This window comes from Zosterops lateralis (assembly GCF_965231275.1).
Source record: "Zosterops lateralis genome assembly, chromosome: 9".
Lineage (NCBI taxonomy): Eukaryota > Metazoa > Chordata > Aves > Passeriformes > Zosteropidae > Zosterops > Zosterops lateralis.
In genome coordinates this window covers 3,710,916-3,731,016 of record NC_139769.1, presented here as the reverse complement: position 1 = coordinate 3,731,016, position 20,101 = coordinate 3,710,916, and the positions used below count along the sequence as shown (strand labels likewise).

The following is a 20,101-nucleotide window of genomic DNA, read 5'->3' as shown; positions in this document are numbered from 1 at the left end:
AGTTACCTTTCTTGGAAAATAATTGAGATCTACAGCTAAAACTATTATTAAAACTGCCAGGTAAGTAAATTTGTCATGTTGATGATTCTATAATAATTTAGCAACTCTTTTCCCGTTTCTAAGTCATTCATTTACCCACACTACAATAATGTCCTTTTTTTTTTTTAATTTTCACATCCCTCCTTCAAAGTCAAAATCCATTTAACTATCACCTACCTCCTCATATCTTGTCTATTTTTTATTTCACGTTATTTAAGTGCCAAATGTGAAATATAGTTCAAAATAAAAGTGCACTTCATCATTGACTTTTTCTTTTACTGGTGGATTTCCCCCCCTGTAAATAAGGAAGAAACAGACTTACTTTAAAGACAAGTTTTTCCAACTATCTCTATACTTATATATATATTAAAAATATGTCATGCTTCTATAACATCAAAAAAAGTATTATTTCTTTTAATCCATTATAAGCTGGAACAGCACGAGAAGAGTTAATTATTTACAACAGCAGGCTGTAAAAGGAATAATCCTGTAGGAAATGTGGAGTGCATTATTTCTTTAGTGATCTCTGCTTCCATGGAAACAATTTCTCAGCACAATTCTAAACCTCGTAAAAGTAGGGCAGTAGGTCTATGTAAAACAGCAATTAAACAGCCCGAATACTTTTATCTAGGCCATTAAATACTTTGTCCAGCATCACATGTGATTACAGTGCTCACTGGGATGTTAAACCAGCAGCTCCTTCCCGTGGGGATGGGTGAAGTCCCTCATCCCTCACTTCCTCGGGGGTGCACAGCACCAACACAGCACCTCTCCCTCCCCATGGGGACACTTGGGGTGCTCAGCTGTGCCACACCCCCCTTTTGGGGTGCCCAGCTGTGCCACACCCCCCTTTTGGGGTGCACTGTCCTCCACAGCCCCTCTGTGTCCTCATGGCTCAGCCCTGCCCAGCAGAGTGAATTCTCTCCAGCACAGCAGGGAGGAATCTGGTAACAGAGCTGGACCCAAGACACCTGGATCAGATGTGGGCAGGGAATAGGGCTGATGGGAAGGGATCTAATGGGCACCTTCAGCATGTACCCAGGCTGATTCAGGACTGTGACCAGCGTGGAGCAAACACTGGGGTACCATCCCCACATCCCTGCCCTCCAGTACCACTGGATCATTGTCTGAGGGAGTCTAAAGCACAGGGGGTGTAAAACAAATGAAGGGAACATTCCCTAGCGAGGCACTCCTGCCCTGAACGTGCTCCCGACCAGAGAAGGTTTACACACACTCCCCGACCAGAGTTTTACACACACTCCAAGAGCAGCTCTGCTCCGAACCTCTCCCGCAGCCGCTGTGACAAAGCGCCCTCTGCTGAAATAAATCGAGTTTATTCTGTCACTTAGTCATTGCCACCCACACGGAACAAAGAACTCCAGCCCCAGGCTCGGAGACAAGAAGCTGTCACAAACACAGACACACCTTTCAGGGTATTGCATGTGCAGTCTTTATTAGTGGACTCCTGTCCTGTTCATCAGTCTGAAACAGCAGAGAAGCAAGCAAAGGAGAAAAGCACTGAATATCAATGGCAACAGTGTTAACTTTTTACTTGGTTATGGGTTTTGTTTACTTTTTTTCAACTGAATTGTTTTTGGAAAGTTAATTAGTTAAAAAAAAAAAAAAATAGGGATGCTCCCTCCCCTTGCACACAATATCTGCACCCCTGTGAGGCAGCACTGCTGGTAACTGGGAGAGCAAAACATGATTCAGCCAACAAATGCCCATAGGGATATTTGCCAGACATCCTGGGGAGGGATTGTTTGGGTTTATTTTGTGGGTTTGTTAATTCCTTTTTTCCTTTTCTAACTTGTTGAATTCCAGTGTTAACTGTATCATTCTACTCACTACTCAACAATTTCTCACGTGCTGAACAACAACTTGGTAAGGGGTAACACTGGTCCTATGGAAAGGAACAGCGGATTAGTCTGCACAGGTCCATGGGAACAAAGCCTGGATGGGGGAAAAAAGGCTTTATAATATAAAAATTTCATGCCTAAAATGTGTTTGGTAGAACTGGTATATTAGTAAAACAGAATTTTATTTCCTGGGAAGCATGCAACTTCCAAACTCGTATCATTAACTCAGTTAAACTAAAGGATGAAAAGTAGATTAGTTTTCTAACCCTGGCTCCTGTCAACAAAATCATTACCCAGCATCACAACTGTGCTCTTTCCAACTCCTATAGAATTCTGTGTGCCAGACTGGATCCTGATGGTACAAGCATTGTATTTTCTCCCACAGCACCCTGCAACAAACACTTGGAAACCTGGAGCCTTTATGTGCATGTCAAAAGCTCAATCCTGCCCCTTGTACTCAGAAATATCGCTTCAGAAGTCTGGGTTGCTCAAAAATTTCCTCATGTAACAGCACTGTTAAATATAGTACTAGAACTGTGTTACTTTATTACTTTACCTCAGTGATCACTAAAGAGGGAAGCAGCCAGGACATTGCTACCACCACCTGGGTAATCCTGACCCATCCCCAAAGGGCTGGGGGAATCCTGTGTGGACAAGGAGCAGCATCTACCTCATGGTGCTGTGACAACAGAGGTTCAAAATTTTCCTCCTAATTAGAACTGTCAGGACATTGACACTGAGGGATTTTCCAGAGTAACCTGTGCAAAACTGCAGCCCAACACCCCATGACTGAGGAAGAGGAGGAATGCTCTCCCACCTGGAGTGTAGCTTAGCCAGGAATCCATACAAGAGTAGTGGTCAGGATGCCCCAAAGATGAGAGTTTAGAGTAAATCAGACTGAGGCCAGAGAGAGATGGATACACCAAGTGGTAAATTACACACAGTAGTGGGACCTAAAGTTGTGCACCAGCACAACACAGAGAGAGCACACAACACCCAGCAGTGCTTTTGAGCCCACAGCTCTTACATGTGGGAAAAACACTGAGTTTCAAGGGCTCACATTTTCATCTGATCAGGTTCTGCTCCTTCCTCTTAGTGACAGGAAGAGACTCATGAGGCCTGATAAAAATATAACATTAATTTCCTGTGAAGGAGTTCCCGCCTTGGGATGCAACTCTATGATTTTAAAGCTTTTCAAACTCTTCATACAAACAAAAAGTTGAAACATACAAAATCTTAAAATTCCATTTATGTTATATAGAACTATATATATATATACATACACACACATATTTTCTTAAAATAAAAATTGGGTCCATTGTCTCCCCTTCAGATATAAACTCAAAGTCTTGCTTGAGACTTTCAAATATATTTTAGACCTCTCTGAGAAACTCTGCCCATGATAAACATGTGTAAATAGTAATACCTGTAGACAAGTCAAGTTTCCTTAGCATTTAGAAAGCAACATTTAAAGCACATTTTTTCTAAAAAGATTCACAGTGATACAGCTCATGAAACATTTCCCAAGTTGCAATCAGGAAACTTCTCAATCAAGATCAATCTGTGACTGATTTATCTAAATATATACCTGTATGAAATCATTACTGAGGAACTGATACAAACAAGTGCTTTTCTCTTGAACATTATAGAGAAGACTCTGAATACCAAAGTGGGATTTTTTCTTCAGAAACACAAACCCTTTTCGGCTCATTGCACTCAGTTTGCCATCAACCAGGAGCTCTTGTTTCCACAGGAAACAGTGGCAATTAGAAGTGGACAAACCACAATTATCTGGAGAACAACATAAAACCTCCCTGTAGAATGGAAGGTCAGAAAGAGGCAACCTGTAGTAACTAAGACAGGAGTTATCATTTCCACTGGAAACAAGCACAGCCACTACTGAGAAGTCATGAAACTCATCAGTTTTTTCTCCCCAATACAGAAGCAGGATGGCAAAGAATGTGCCAAAAAGCTACTTGACCATCAGAAGCAATGGGGAAAAGTAATATGAAAAATAATGGTAAAAAAAGAAATTGGGTGATGTGTTTTGCTACAGCTGGATGAAACTTCTGACTGGACACCAGGATAGTCTGAGCTATAAAACTCTCATTTCAGTCAAGTTTCCCTTTTGTGAACTCATCCAAACTTACACTCTCTAAAGCAAAGGAACAAAATCATTCTGAGTTAGAGGAGCACTTGTAGATAAAAACATTAGAGAAAATTCCCCAAACTGAAAGACTTGAGAGAGGACAAACTCTCCTTGAAGACTGAAGCACAGCATTCCTGACAGGGTGTTCTCCTTCCCAAACATCAGGCTGGTCCAGCAATTAACTCCATGGCGCTCATTAGCATTAAACATTCCTCGGGCACACAGGTCACACATTAGGAGTTTTCAAAGTGTTTTTAAACCACAACAATAAGATGACACTGGATTCTTACAGCCACTATTAAAAGGGATAACAATTCTGAAAGAGTTGACATAATGGAGAGGCGAGGACGAAGTTAAAAAATGAAATCAAAATTCCAAAGCCAAAATTCACACCGGCAATTGGAGTGAATGTTCATTCTCACTTCCTTCAGCATTTTTTTCACTCTTGTAAGTGGAAAGGAACAAGTTTTCTATTTGAGTCAAGAACTCTTCAGCAATGAGGCAGTTTGTTACCTTGCCCAAAGTCTTCCTCATGCACTCCAAAAGCTAGGCAAAAGAAAAGGAAATCTGTTTTAAATTGTCATTTCCCTCCTCTTTTATCAGGTAAGTATTGCCAAGAGATTTTTATTTATTTAGGATGAACACTACAAAAAGTGTTTGCACATCATAAATTTAAAAGGAACAGGGTGATCTAAACCCAAGTCTTTAAAACCAATTACCCAACAACTTAATTTCAGAGCATTCTACCAACCCAAGTTTAGATTTACACTTTATAAGCAAAGATATATTGGGAGGAAACAAAATAAAAATCGATGTGTGCAAGTTTTCTGTTTATGTCTTTTGCTTTGGGCAGAGTTTCTGTCTTGTTTGTGCAATAATGGTGCAGCTGCCAATAGTCAGAGCTCCAGAGCAGTGACTGCACTGACTGGAAAATTAAAGTTCCTACTTATCCATGATAAACATGGCACAGCATTATTTTACTGATGGAACAAAGGAGAAGGAAGGCCAAATCTGCTCTTGAGACATGTGCACACAAAATGCTGAGGAGAGACCTGAGGAATTAATTGTCATTAATTCCTCTCCACACTGAGGGTCAAACCTGGTGTCTGCATGTAACCAAATCCCCACCTCTCTCAGAGGAGGATCTTTATTTTCACTGTGTTGTAAGTAAATAAGCTGTGCCACAGAAATAATTTATTGTAATTAATTTACATCTCTGATTTGTAGAAGTGTAACTCTCCAGGTGACTTCTGACAAAACAGATTTGCATTTTTAAAAAATCTAAAGTAAAAAAGTTGAGAGAAGAAAACTTACTTTCTGCAAACAGGTTAGGTCAGAATCTCTATGGAAAATTTTATCCATGGGGACACTGCTGTTGGAAGAAAAACAAACAGGAGTGCTGGACAAAGTAGCCACAGGTCTTGACTGAAACATGACAATAAATGTATAAAATTCCAATCTGGCTGCTTGTAACAGAAGTGGACACATACCTGTGGCAAAATCTGTATTTCTCAATTATCCACCTGGTTTTTTCGAATATTAATTCCCACTGAGGCTCTTCCAACATCTGTTCCATTTCAAATTTGTATGGCAGGCCTGAAATCAATTGAAGATCATTATTGAGTGTTTCTGCTACACTCCACTGTTTTTTTCCTGTTTAGTTTAGGTGCAACCCCTTCCTTCCCCATAACTGTTCCTCATTTATTACTGACTGCAGAAGCCTGTAGTTCTGTTACTTGACAACATTAAGGAGGTTAAAGGATGACGTGTTTTGGATTCCAAATTTAATTCTGGTGGGAGTAGGAACAAATCTGTTCTGCTCCCTGCCCCTGCCAATTTCTATTCCATAAGGAAGGACACAAAAATCTACAACAAACCCAGAAATGGAAAAATGAATTGTGTGTTTCTAATTTAGTTGCACTTTTGTAGCCTAAGAGTTATATGGTTATTGAATTATTTAAAAAGGTTTGTTCTTTCAGTATGAATGGGCTGATGGTGAAGTGCTGACTATTGCTTTCAATTTCAAAGGAATTTTGCTCAGAAAAGAAGAAATCCTTACAGCTTACTGCAGGTGGGGGAAGAGAATTCCAGCAAATATTTTAAAAGGACCATCAGAAAGTTATTTGCAGAACACAATTCATTTACCAAAAATCAGGGAGAAAGAAAGAGACTGTACATTTCAGTAAATAATTTCCAAAGAGCCAGAGGAGGTGGCATTTTGTAAAACCTTGATTTCAGGAGCTAAACAGAAATCTGAAATCCTCTGATAGAAAATGCACATGACTACAAAAATGTCTTCTTCTCAGGGCAATAGAGTTTGTCAGTATTTTAATTCTCCCCCACAAGGGTGGGAGGTGTGGGAAAGGAGGATAAAAGCACAGGAGTCTCAGTGTGGTAAACAGGAACTGGGGCACAGATGTGGCCACCCTGCCCCAGGACTGTGCAGGAGGCTCCAGGCAGATGGGCTCCCTTGTTTGCTTCCACAGGAAAAAACAGAGGGAACTGTGGGCTCACAAGGCCTCAGCTACTGCTGTGCCAGGAGAACTGGAAACCTTCGAGTGTGGATGCAAAAATCAGGACTTTGTAAATAGAGGGAGGAGGAGAGAGAAGGGGCAGCTACCAGAACCATCTACTGTTATCAGGGGAACTTTCCTCAAATCCATGTCAGGAAAAGAGCACAAGATCTGATCATCACTTGCAGTACAGCACATTTTATGTGGTATGTCCTTAACTGTTCAAGAAAGGAAAAGATCCTGTTTTCATGAAATGCCATGGTATTTTTAATCAGGAATTTGTTCCCTTAGGTGGTGGTTCATGTCAGCACCATTCCAGCTTTTGTGCCTTGGGTTCCCCTGGACAGCTGGCACATTGATTTCATCCTCTGACCTTCTGAATGCTATGTTACTTAAAAATTAAAGATTTTTGGCTACTATAGCAGCCAATTCTTTGTTATTTACTTCTGCCTCCTCAAGCAGAGAATCCATTCAGAATGTTGTAACACAGCAAAGGCCAAGTAAGACACGGGAAACAGTTTCTAAACTGTTCACGTGGATTCTGTGTGTAAATAACAGGGACCTGTGTCTCAACCCTTTCACTCCTTTCATGAATTGTGGAACTACTAACCCTGAAGATCAATCTCACATATATTTATACTTGTGTATTCCTGTCCTGACAACACAGAGAACCCACAGGTTTATTCTCTCAGGGAAATTCCTGGGTTTATCCAGCACATGTTACCATTATAAATGACCCATTTTTATAATGCCATCATATCACCAATATAAATGCATAAATACTGATTTCTCAGGTTCAAAATCAAGCATCTTCCCCTTAACAGCCAAAAGGAAAAGCAGAATTAAGACACTGGATTGAACAGGGGTACTCACGATAGGAACCGTCAGAACTGATCTCTTCACTAATGACCAGACAGGTGATCTGGGAATAGGGAAGAGGATTATTCCTGTTGTAAGGGCTTATGATCATCCCGATGAACATGGCACCACCCCTGGAGAAATAGCTCTAAAAAACACCAAAAACACCACATACAAAAATCCAGTCTTATTCTGAACAGCAATGCTGAAACCTAAAGAGCAGCTTTTATATCAGTTTATGCTGAGCTGATGTAAACTGCTCTGGTGTAGCAGTGAATTCCCCTGTGAACAGCAGGGAGGCTTTAGGGCTCTTGGGTGATGCTGTTTTACACCACAAGGACACAGACTCCGAGCTTCAAGAAGGCTGAAATGACTCCTTTATTTTTGGGATGTGTCTCCCTTTTATACTGTTCTACACAGATCAATTTGATGGCGACACAAAGGCAAAACCTCTTCACTCACATTGGTCACACCAGAGGGACATCAAGAACACCCTCCTAGGAAAAGGAATGAATAACTCAGGTACAGTTTACAAAAACATCTCTCCTGCTTACAGAAAATTCCCTGGGGAAAGAATTCCAGAAAACCAAACCATCTGAGGCAGGGAACCAGGGCCACAGGTGGGTGCTCTGCTGTGCTCTGGCCGTACCTGGTACTTGGCCTGGGTGTCGATGTCGCGGATGGAGGGGTTGGGGTCGAAGGCGGGGTGCGAGTGGTACCAGCCGATGACCTGGAAGCCCCGGGCCGCCAGTGACTCCGAGGCCTGGGTCTGCGACACCGGGTCCATCTCACACTGCAGCCCCGTGCTCAGGCTGTTGCAGGGCTCTGCTGCGCACACCTGGGGAGAGAACCTCCAGCTGCAGCACTGCAAGGAACTGATCAGACTGAAGATGGTGTGTCTGATCCTCACATGGGGCTCCATTAAAATCTGGGGGTTTTATCTTCATTTCTCCTGATAGAGCCGGGATTAAAGCTCGGGAGCTGCAGTTTTCATGTTTATTAATTCTTATCTAAAGTGCAGCCTCTAAAGTTGTGAACTCTAGCTAACAAGGCAGAAAACCTTGTCTGTCTCTAACTCTTTCCAAGGTCTTTTAAGCATAATTTGTCCAATAATGAGATGACACCTATATTATTTTCACTTTTAACCCAATAACAAACCACGCGTGGTCTGCAATGCAGATCTTTTCACTCAATTAGAAAACACCACCCAAACCCATGAAGAAGAAGAACTTAGCCAACACCTTAAATCCTCCATCTTGCCTTATATATACTGCTATATTCTAAAACCTTAAATCCTAAGTTTTGCACCCTGTAACATTACACACTTCTATTCAAACTACACACCCATAACCCCAGTGCTATCACTCAATTTGGGAAGCCTGTTCCACAGCCTCAGATCAAATGTAGTGCCCTCTTGAGGGCCAGTGCCTGCCAGCACAGAAAACCCGAAATTCTCAGCTTCCAGGATTTCAAAGGAACCTCCATCAGTTACAGAAAACTTTCAGAGTTTTAAGAGTAATTTACCAAATCTTCTTCATGATGCAGTTGACACTTCAATGTAAGCTTAACTCTCATATTTCAAGACTACAGTAATGAACTTCAACATATTTAATTAGATGCCTTTTTGAAATAAGTTACATCTATTCAAATGATAACTTTGGCCATTTCAGTTTTAGTATTATAGAGAAAATGCGAAAAGACAAACACTTACTTCCACAATTTTATCAGCCTCAGAGTACCTTCCACCGAGCAGCCCAATCACTTCTGCCAGAGACACGTGAGAATGCTGGAATGACACCAAACAAGGGGGAAAAGTCCAAGTTGTGGGACTTCTCACAAGTCAGTGACTTCTCAAGGATGTACAGAAGGAAAACTCAAGGCAACTCAAGACTCTCAAATACCCAATACTTCCATTTAAAGCAAACAGAAAAGATGAAATTTGCTTATTATAAACACAGCACAGACATAGTGCAAGGGTGCAACACTTCCATACATGAGGCAATGCTGGCTTCAAAAACTGCAGCCTGGGCAGTGCTGAACAACTGCACACATTTTGCTACAGCCTGTTATTCTCAAAAAACCCCACACATTGCTTTGCAAATACAAAATCAGTTCCAAGACTGGGAGAAAATGAAGCCATAGATTTCAGAAGAGCAGTCTGTTTCAGAAAGTAGCTTTAAGCAAATTAGATTTAAACATAACAGAGAGCAGTAAGTAGTAAAGGTCTCAGTAAAGTAGCAAAGCTCTTATTAGTTTTTCTAGAAGGTCAATAGTTGTACATTAAGCACAATAGAAAACCCATTCATTTTAGGGGCTTTATTTAATACTAGATTCTCATTTCTAGGTCTGACTGGAAAGAATCACAGAATGGTTTGGGGTGGAAGGAACCTTAATGATTATTTCATTATCCCCCCTGTCATGGGCAAGGACACCTTCCATTAGAACAGACTGTTCAGAGCTCCACCCAACCTGGCCTTGAACACTTCCAGGAATGGGGCAGCCACAGCTCCTCTGTTTTATTTTCTTGGTCTCATTATGTTGCTTATTAAAAAAAAGAACCAAACCCACAGCATACACATCACAGCTTTTTCTAAGACAAAACTTAATGCTCACCAAATCCATTATTAAAAGTGCTTCAGAAGACACTTTCACCTGAAAGGGTTCCTGAAATGATAAACACAGTAATAAGAAAAGGAACCCAAGCAATGGAGCCTTCTCAGTAATTCACTCAGAGGTACATACCTGCTTTTCTTCCGTGAACAAACAGCATGGTATCAGCTGAAAGGGATCAAAGGAACTATAAAATGAAAGAAAATTTCTCTAAAGATGTAGGACAGTCAAGAAACTTTTCAAGTTTCCCACTGTCTCCTTGGTAGAGGAGGAATAATCTTGTTTTCTTCACTGGATTTTCTCATCCCACATTAGGATGACTTCCACCAAATACAGAAATGTCACTTCCCACACTCCTGAATTCCAACACAGAATATCTGAAATGCATCCCTGCTATTTCAGACCAGGATACATAGTAATGCAGTGCAGGATTCCAGCCTGACACGACACAGGACATTTGTTCCATTTCTAGCAGAGCTATGTTTGAACATGACGCAATCAAATACCTTTTGATTTGTCTTGAACCTTTAGAAGATTTTGAAGGTTTCAGTTTTTCTTCCTCTCTCCTTCTTGCTAATTCTTCAGCTGAGAGATGCTGAAAAGATTTTTAAAGAAACTGAATGTTTCAATGTCTGAAGTGCTTTTTCAGCCCTGATTGCAAAACCAGCCTGGAATAAATTCTTGATATCCCTGCCCTCTTAATATAATTTGTGCATTACAAGACTACTCAAGATAGAGGCAAGAGCCATGGCAGAACCAAGCAGTGTGGAAGGAATGACAATCTGAGATCAAGTCCACAGGGTGCCTGGTAAGAGAATTCTCTCACTCTCCAAATCATTCAAATTCAGTAAAATCACAGCCCACACCACAAGCCAGGTGTAAATCCAGGTGTGATAATCTGCCATTATAAACTACAGCCAGAATTTATCATCCCCCTCCTTAGGGATGAATGTTTTCAACCTTTATTTCCATCCAAATATATATTTTCCAGAAGGTATTAGAATTATTAACCCACCATTATTCAAAAATAGGTATGGCATGATACCATCATGGAAATAATTGTTACAGGTAATTACTGAAAGGTTGAAAATTAAGGTTTTATATACAGGGAAATTGGATGTTTACAGTTCTTCATTTTTCATGTAATTTGTAATTGTAGGAATAGACATGTATTTTCTTTCCAATTCTCCCATGAAATATTTAACCTTGTATGAATTTTTAAAGCACTTAATAAGCCACAGTATTACTGGGGATATTGCTAGTAGCAGAATTAATATTAGGAACTCATTATCACCTGCATAATGAGCACAAAGAAACCATACGGGAGTGAAAAAATAACATTTAAATGTTATTCTCCTATGCCCTACCATTACCCTAAAAGCAGTTAACTGAAATCAACAAGTCAGGAAATCTACAAGACAAGGCAGAGTTTTACGGGCATAAAACCCCTCAGCAAACCCTAAATGCTGCTGTATTTACCAGCAGGAAGATGTACCAGCTGCTGCAGTACTTTCAAATTACACTTCCACAAGAGAGGTTAAGTCCCTATGACACAACAGTTCCCTGGTCTGTTTGACGTAACAGCACCTGCCAGCAATTAGCAAGAATTGAAGATTTAAGGTAAGTTTAAAACACAGGAGAGTTACCTCAAATGTCTGTCCTTCCAAATCCTTTGCATCACACCAGTTTCCCCAGGGGTCCCGCACTCGCCGCCTTCTCGTGCGCTGAGACAAGAAAACACCATGAGTCAAACTCTCACCCTGGAAAAACTGCATTTCCTTCATCCAGGCAGCCATAAGGACATTATCCAAAAGGTCACTGCCCCAGGAATGGTACTGACAGTCCAACGTGTCCCCAGAAAATAAAGAACACCCCGGATTTCTGTAGAATTAAGTAGTTCACAATCCGTCATGAATTATCATCAGTAAAGTTTTGGGGTTTAAGGCTGTAAAGCCTGTTCATGTTCCATGGAATAGCAGCAACAGGGCACTGATACCCAGCTCTGAATTAATGCTCAGGCAACACACAAAGCTATAAACTCAGTGTGTTTACATTCAGTGTATGCTACAGTTCCTTACATTTCGATTTATTATTTTTAAAGGGGGATTGATTTAGTTTTCCTCTCATCAACTGATTTACTTTGCTGCGAGGTACTTAAAAATGCTACATTAAGTGTGAATATAAAAATTAACTCTGGCAAGCCTTGGTAATTTGTGCAGTTATAAATGAGTTACTGCAGCATTTAATTGTGTGCACAGGGCTCCCAGTAAGCCATAACAAATACCTACTGTATTTAACAGCTGAAATGCAAGCAGCTTAATCACACACTGCAATGCACTTCATTATTTTGTGGCTAATAAATTATGGAGAGGTGGGGAGCAGGGGGTTCAGGCTGCAGGGGAAGACCTGTGAGACAGCAAAATACCTGGATGTGTGAGTGGGTGTGAGACACCTGTACCCAGACTGAATCACAGGGCACCCTAAGGAAACTGCAGCCTGAGTGAGAGCAGAAATTCCCTGAGGAATGGAAGGTGGGAGGATTTTTCCCTTGTTCCTGCTGCCCCCAGGCTGTACCATGGACTGCAGGCGCTGGGCCAGCTGATAGGCTTCCACCGTGTCCTTGCCCTCCCTGCAGCGGCTCCTGTCGGCGGGCTGGGGGCGGTTGTACACGGCCTGTTCTGCAGGACACACAGGGGACAAGGCCCGTGTCAGCAGGGCTCGGGGACACTCAGCACTGCCACACACACACAGCAATGACACGGGTGAGTGACAGCAGCAAATGGCACAGGGAGAAAGCAAGAAAAACCCTCACAGTGAAAGCATCATAATTGTGAGTGATGGCGTAGCCCTCTCCCGTTACACTTTTAAAACAACAAAACCTCCTTCTTGTTAATTAATTTTAATAACTTTACTTCAGACAAAATATAATTGTAGGATTTTGCTCCTCTCCTAAGTCACTGTCATTCAGCTTTGGACCAAAATTCATTCAGAGCCTCTAAACCAATATCAAGTTGCATAGGTGCATATGCACAGGTGCATATTCACTTTTAACAGGTCACCTAATTTTAACACTTGAATTGTTTAAAAACTAGCCCTGAGGATGAAGGCATTGGTGTTTATATAGGAAATAGTTATAATTTAGTGTGGGAAAAGAAGCAACTACTTGAATTCTGCCTAATAAGAAGGAAGGCAGAATTTCAGACACAGCTGGTATCAGCACACACAGAAAAGCATGAAACAAATATCCCACCAATAGTGTGTGGCTAAACATGAGGAAAGGGAAACGAAAAGAAAAAATAGAAGGTTTTGTGCAAACCCCAAATTCCTAATCCTGTTGAATAGCTTACAAGCTCCTCTAGATTTCACTCTAGATGAGAGAATCTGCTTGGAAGGTCCTTCCCAGCAAGGATGAATGTGCATCCTCTATGTGAGCAGCACACCCCAGAGCTGGGCAGTCCTTCAGCACTGCACCAGGAGAGGCTCTTGGTTGCCTCTAACAGAAATATCTTTACCACAGCCAAAGTTGATGGCTCCTATCAGCTCCAGGTACGTGTGGATCCTCCCGATGCAGTTCACGTCCCCGCAGTTCTTCAGGCCTGGACGCACTGAGGTCTTGTTCAGGTACTTGGGTTTACATCTCTCCCTAAAACAAAGCACAGAATCTGCTCAAAGGGCAGAACAAACCATGGCGGGATGAAGGAATTGGGTGGAATAAATAAATAAAAGGAATTTATTAATAAATAAATAAAAGGAATTTAACTGAGGTCCTGTTTTCACTCTCTACACATTTATTTCTTCCTTTAAACTGGTACTGAATCTTCTCAGTTTAATACTTCTCTGGTGTGGAATGGAATTTTAGTCTCTTTTTGCAACTAGAGGCTGTCAGAGCACAGGACAACTGAGTGGTAACAGAGTTAATCTCAATAATTTTTTCTACTTCAAAGCAAGCACAAACCAAAACTGGCAACCAAAGTATCTTGAGCCTCCTACAAGCCACTACAGTTCCTTACACTGAGTTTTTAGAGATGGAATATAGAATATTTTAGTGTACAAGCACCACTCCAAATTGATTCTTAATCTGAGGCTTTTTTTTGGTCTACATTATTTGCTCTAGCACAGATAATTACCTCTTACTGCTCTTCTATAAAGGCAGGGCTACAGAATTAATGCCATTGGTTATTTTAAGGAACCACTTTTTATAATCATTCTTATGTATAGGATGGCAAGAAAATAGCACAGCCAAAATAAATGCAGCCTGTTCTAGTACAGGACATTCATTTTCTTAATGCTTCAAAGTATTTTCATTGCTCAGCTTACAGAATGCCAGAGAACAAATCAGGAAGATGCAAAAAGAAACATTAATAATGAATGTTCTTCACTGGCAAGCTACCATACAATTAATTTCACTCTATTCAGAAGCAAGCTGTTAGTCCTAAGTAGTGTTTTAACTATATCAGAGCAGGGCATCTTAATCACCTATTTCAGTAAAAGACATTAATGCATCTCACCACTGATCCAAAATATAATTCCTGATTTTCAAATAACGCTCTGGTGTTTTGGCCTGGCGCCCCTCAAAGAACTCAGGAATAGCCTGCTTTTCCTCTTCCAGAATGATGTTCCTGTCAACCTCCACTTCTTGATCAGGTGGCTTCAGCTCCTCTGCTTCCTCTTGGTGATCTTCATCCATTTGGCAGGGAGAAGGGAAAAGCAACCCATTATCAGCCAGGTCTCTTTGCTCCTCACTGAGCTCCTGATCAGTCCCTTGTGCAGTCCCACGACATGTGACTGCTCCGCCTTGTTCGGCTTTCTCAAGGAAATTATTGTACTGCTGGTAATCCAAATTCACAGATTTATCCCCATTCAGGTGCTGGGAACACGTTGCTGCCACAGCAGGAAATAGTAAAGCATCCACTGTCTCTGGCCCGGTGTGCTGAGGATCTTCTTTAGGCAAAGCAGTGGCAGAACTGTGGCCAGCAGATGAAACACCTTGTTCCATCGCTTTTGTTTCTCCAACTGGACTTTTTGGGATAACAGATAATTCAGATTTTCCTGTTTCTTGCTGGAAAGCAGGAGTGAGTGGTTCATCCATGTCATCAGTTATGTCTACTTCCTCATCATCTGACAGCTTTTCTATTTTCACTGCGTTCAGGTTGGGGTCTGCACGGCCTCTCAAGTTTCCAGCTTCCACCCTGATCCCATCTTCCATGGGAAGGCTGCTCCCACACTGACTCTGCTCTTCCTTTTCTGAATCACCATTTTTTGCCTTTGGAAAATATAAAACACTTTTAGGAGGGAAAAACAAACCCAAACCATCTGCCTCCCAAATAATCAGGACTGTTTTATTTGAACAGCAGATATTCTGAAGTGTTTCTTCTTCAATTTATCCTTTTAATTTAGTTTAATCAATTGTAACTGACTTTTACACAGCATTATAGGTATACTTTAGGCTAAGTGTAAATTTACATGTATTTCCAGTCAAAAAACCCTAGAAAGTAATTATTTCTTCTTAAAGCCCATGAAATCTCAAATGAGGCTGAAGCTAAAACTACAACACACAGCAGAAAGGGCTGTGTAGTAGAAAACCAGTATTTTCACACTAACAACCAACAGTATAAGGGACCACAATTATACTGCATTTATTGTTCAGTTATACCAGCAATAAAAACAGTGGTGACTCTCGGAATTTGAAATCAGGTCTGACTTCACATTTAAATCTGCAAATAAGGATATTCCACTTCCCTGGGGCTGGGGATAAATGGAGTACATGCTTTGACAGCAGTGCCCTGAAAAGACAGACTAAAACCAAGCTAACCACTGGTAAACACCTTTTTTCCAGCTGCAGGGATGCTCCATTTACCTTGTTCCTGAAGTACTGCCGAGCAAAGCTCTTCACCTGCAGAACGGTCCGAGTGCCGATCAGTTTGGCAATTTTCGTCCACCTGCGGCCAAATTTCACCTGAAACAACAAAGCACATGGAGGTGACCCAAACTCTGACATCCCAGACCTGGCACTGCTTGTGTCAAATGAGTTCAAAACCTCATTATTCATTAAAATGCACAAACAGCACAGCAAACCCATGGTAAAGAACCTCACTATTTGTGTTCTACCAAGAAGGAAACTGCATCCAGTAGTAAGAATTATTGTTATCCTAACTAAAGCATCTTCTTCACCCATTTCAGGCATTCTGCTGCCTGCTATCCCAAGGAATCCTTGTGCCTGGCAAAGCCAACTCTTTTACAATTGGCACAACCATATAATCTCTGCAGACCTTACAACAGTAAAGGATTTTACTTTCTTACCTGATTTCCCTTCAGAACACACTATACTTCTCACAGTTAATGCAGCATTGTGATTACACAACATGCTTATTCATGTCACAGCAGTATTTACTATTCAAGATAAACTCATCAATTCAATTTAAAATATTATAAAAACAAACCCACCAGTCCTTGTTCAAACAGCTCTTTTTCCTCTGATGTCCACTTCAGAGAGCAGCCAGGTGACTTTGTAGGCGAACGCACCCTGGGAATGCAGGAAGCAGAAATCAGTGCTTTCCCAAATCCAGATATTCTCCAATCCCAGTCACTCAAGGCACCTTCTGACAGGAGGATACTCCCCATCTCTGGTAAAACTCAAAGGATTGCTCTAAACATGAATGTGACTCATAAATAAAATACTGAGAATCACATCAGCTTCTCCATCATGATGGAAGATCCAAGGCAACTCAACACTCCTCAGTGACCAATGGCACAGAAATACATCAAAGGAGGCAACACAGAAGTTCAGGTAAAAAGGCAACTAGAATTTACAATTTTTTACCATAAGGACCACTGTACTATCAAAAAACTCCCCAAAACCTGTTTTACTCTAGCCTCTTGTTACATACAACAGTATTTCTTCCTGTTGAAAGGCCTCTTAAATAATTTTATATAGCCAGGCAAAAGAAACTTTAATTTTATTAAAATAGCATCTGGTAACTTAACAAAATCAGACACCACACTTAAAAACGGAATTCAATCATTAAAATGTACGTACATGACTTTTCCAGTTTTCTTATGTGGGCTGCAAATGCAAGAGTGAAAATAAAAATTAGTAATTGTGCTGCTGGTGCATATCCAGCAAATAACTTTATTTTAGAAGGACTTTTCATTTCTACTCAGCTAACTAAGAATTTTTTCCCAGACAGATCTTACCTTTTCATAGATCTTTTCTCCACTTCCTTTTGGTTGAGCCATATTTTTTCAGAAAGTGATTTATTAGATAAATAATATCTGAAATAGTCATTAAGTAAGATTTCAAAGCATCAGAGATATCTGGACATGTGAGAATTTTAATAATCAGATAAATTACACTGCTTCAGAATTACTCAGCTGTAGAAACAAATACTGTAGTTTCTACAACAGGATTTCTGCAATCTACCTTTGCAGTTGACAAGGCTTCAGTCCTGTCAAGACTTTACCTTAACAGGGAAAGATCTGTCCAGTTCTTTTGGAAATAGGAGGGTTTTTAGCATTCTACAGGAAAACATAAAACCAAATCACCAAAAGGATACTCTTCTTCCAGCAACATCTTCCGAATGACAGCCCTGTTTTCTTCACTAATGCTGTTGTCCAACGTCCAGGGCTGCAGACAACAAAAATTCATTTTAATATCTGAATTCTGTCACACTGTACTTGAGTACTGACAATAAATAGTTTCTAAAAGTAAGGAAGAAGCACTGGTTAAAAACCTAAAAGAGTGTGTACATGGAGGGAAGAGAGAACACAGAAACACTGATAACCTTGATACCAGGAGCACTGATTAAAAAAAAAATACTTACAAGACTGTTGCCAGTTCTCCAGGATGAATCAAGATAGTGATCCTGCAACAGGGTTGATGCTGTGTTTTCATGATCTCTGAAAGATATTGCAGTGTTCAGAACCATTTTATTTTTAATATTGAACATCACTGAATTGTATTAACTGCACTTAACATTTCTACATCTTACCCCCAATATGGTAAAAGCATTTTCTTGTAAAGTAAATCTGCTTTTCCTGCTGAGGAGAGCTCCAACTTGCACAAGGTTTAATAAAATCCTGTCATACAGTGTTGTTAGAACCATAGAATAAAATCCTGGAATGGTTTGGTTGGAAGATCACCTCATGCCAACTCCCTGACGTGGACAGGGACATCTCCCACTAAACCAGGTTGCTCCAAGCCCTGTCCAGCCTGGCCAGGGCTCACCATCCATACAGGGAGAGTTTCTTCCCAATATTTAATCTCCTGCTCATACAGACTTCATCCAGCTTATATTTAAATCTTTTCTGTAAATAACTACTAATTAGAGATCTGTCACTGATTAACATCATTGATAAACTTCCTTTTATTTTCATGCAGCATAAGATCTCCTCAGTAATTTGTGTAATTGCTTGTTTTCAAAAACCTTTACTTCCAGAACATTCAGTCTTGTCTAAAGACTAATTAGCCCTATATTCCCTGCAGTGCTACTAAATTAAACTCACCTCCTGCTCTGAACTGTTTTGTGCAGCACTTTAAGCATCTCTTTACAGGATAAAGGATCAGGATGAGTCTCCATGTGCAGAGATCAGTACAACCCCTGCTTTGACAACCCAGATGTCGCCCTAATCTTTAACCTTCTGATTGTTTACATTTTCTTCTAGAGTTTCTCAAAACAAAGTAGATTATTTTCATATTTCTCTGTGATAAAACTCCTAAATTGACCACTGGGGTCAGAGAGGTGTTTCTATCATCTACCAATCCTTAAACAAAATCCAAATCCTATTTAAACCCCAAATCATAGTAAACTGCCCTTCTTTCCTCACTTCAACCTAACAATGAAAAAGTGTAGTTTCTTTTGTGTCCCTACCAGTAACACCCAGGAGAGGGTGGGATGGAGAGCCCCCTTTGCCAGGGAGTGGCAGGGGCTGCTTGAGGGCACTGTGTCTCTGCTACAAACCTTTCATTCCCCCTCAGCACCTGCAAGTGCTTTATTTAAGGCATTACACTCACTGCCTACTCCCTTCAGCATCTCTTTATCTGTGCATTTGCTGCAAGGCAGTGGAATGCTGGGCTGCATCAACACCAGCGTGGCCAGCAGGGCACAGGAGGTGATTCTGCCCCTCTGCTCTGCTCTGGAGTGAGGTGCTGCCTCCAGCTCTGGGGTCCCCAACCAGGGAACGTCATGGAAGTGTTGGACCAAGCCCAGAGGAAGCCACAATGTTGATAAGGGCACTGGAGCATCTCCCCTACAAAGACAGGCAGGGAGAGCTGGGGCTTTCAGCCTGGAGAAGGTTGTGTGGAGACCTGATGGCAAGGCCACAGGGAAGCTGGAGAGGGACTCTTTGCAGGTACTGGAGCGATAGGACAAGGACTAATGGGTACAAACTGAAAGAGGGAAAAATTAGGTTAAATGTTCGGAAGAAATTCTTAACTTGAGGATGGTGATGCCCTGGCACAGATTGCCCATGGAGATTGTGGATGTCCCAGCCCTGACAGCGTTCAAAGCCAGGCTGAATAAAGCCCCGAGCAACCTGCTCTAGTGGGAGATACCCCTGTTCATAGCAGGGATCAGAAGATTAGAAGATCTTTAAGGTCCCTTCCAATCCGTAACATCCTGTGATTGTACGAACCCGTTTTCTGCCCCTCCGCCCCGGCGTTCGGCTCTCTGAGCCTCCCTGCCCCCCCAGCCCGCTAACACAGTTACACAACCCGGCCCCTTCTCCAGGGGTATTTTAAGGATTCTCCCAGCAGCCTCCCAGCGCCGGGCCGGGCTCTGGGGGCTCCCATGACGGCGGTCCCGCCTTCTCCTCACACCAGCCCCGCTCCCGGTGCCCTTCCCGACCATGCCCCGCACTCCGGGACACTCCAAGGTCTCTCCCGGGCCCGGGCCGCCCCCTCGGGAGCGGATCTCCCCCCAGGCCGAGGGAGGCCGGGCCGCGCTGGCCGAGCCGCAGCGGGACCCCCGCGGCCCTCACTCACCCCGGGGCGGCCGCAGGGTCCCCCTCGATGTCCACCTCGGGCTCCTCCGCCGCCGCCGCCATCACCGCGGGCCCGGCGCTATCGCGGGAAGGGG

The 20,101-nt window shown here is 41.9% G+C and overlaps 1 protein-coding gene across 2 annotated transcripts; it reads right to left on the bottom strand.

Annotated features, from left to right (window-relative positions):
• Positions 1 to 1,483: 1,483 nt before the first annotated feature.
• MYSM1 (Myb like, SWIRM and MPN domains 1) lies at positions 1,484 to 20,092 on the bottom strand. 2 transcript variants are annotated; one of them, XM_083867854.1, is made up of 20 exons: positions 20,008 to 20,092; positions 17,849 to 17,924; positions 17,582 to 17,652; positions 17,223 to 17,300; positions 17,065 to 17,091; positions 16,473 to 16,551; positions 15,886 to 15,984; positions 14,537 to 15,291; positions 13,541 to 13,671; positions 12,603 to 12,706; positions 11,675 to 11,752; positions 10,535 to 10,623; positions 10,161 to 10,215; positions 10,032 to 10,082; positions 9,130 to 9,204; positions 8,068 to 8,256; positions 7,434 to 7,566; positions 5,538 to 5,643; positions 5,362 to 5,419; positions 1,484 to 4,593 (listed from the first exon to the last, which is right to left on the bottom strand). In XM_083867854.1, exons 1-20 carry the CDS (start codon positions 20,067 to 20,069, stop codon positions 4,435 to 4,437), a joined length of 2,475 nt encoding a protein of 824 aa, XP_083723980.1. In that variant the 5' UTR covers positions 20,070 to 20,092; the 3' UTR covers positions 1,484 to 4,434. The 2 variants fall into 2 exon arrangements, with proteins under 2 accessions (XP_083723980.1, XP_083723981.1); XM_083867855.1 differs by lacking the exons at positions 1,484 to 4,593; positions 5,362 to 5,419 and having other exon boundaries at positions 5,544 to 6,778.
• Between the last annotated feature and the right edge of the window lie 9 nt (positions 20,093 to 20,101).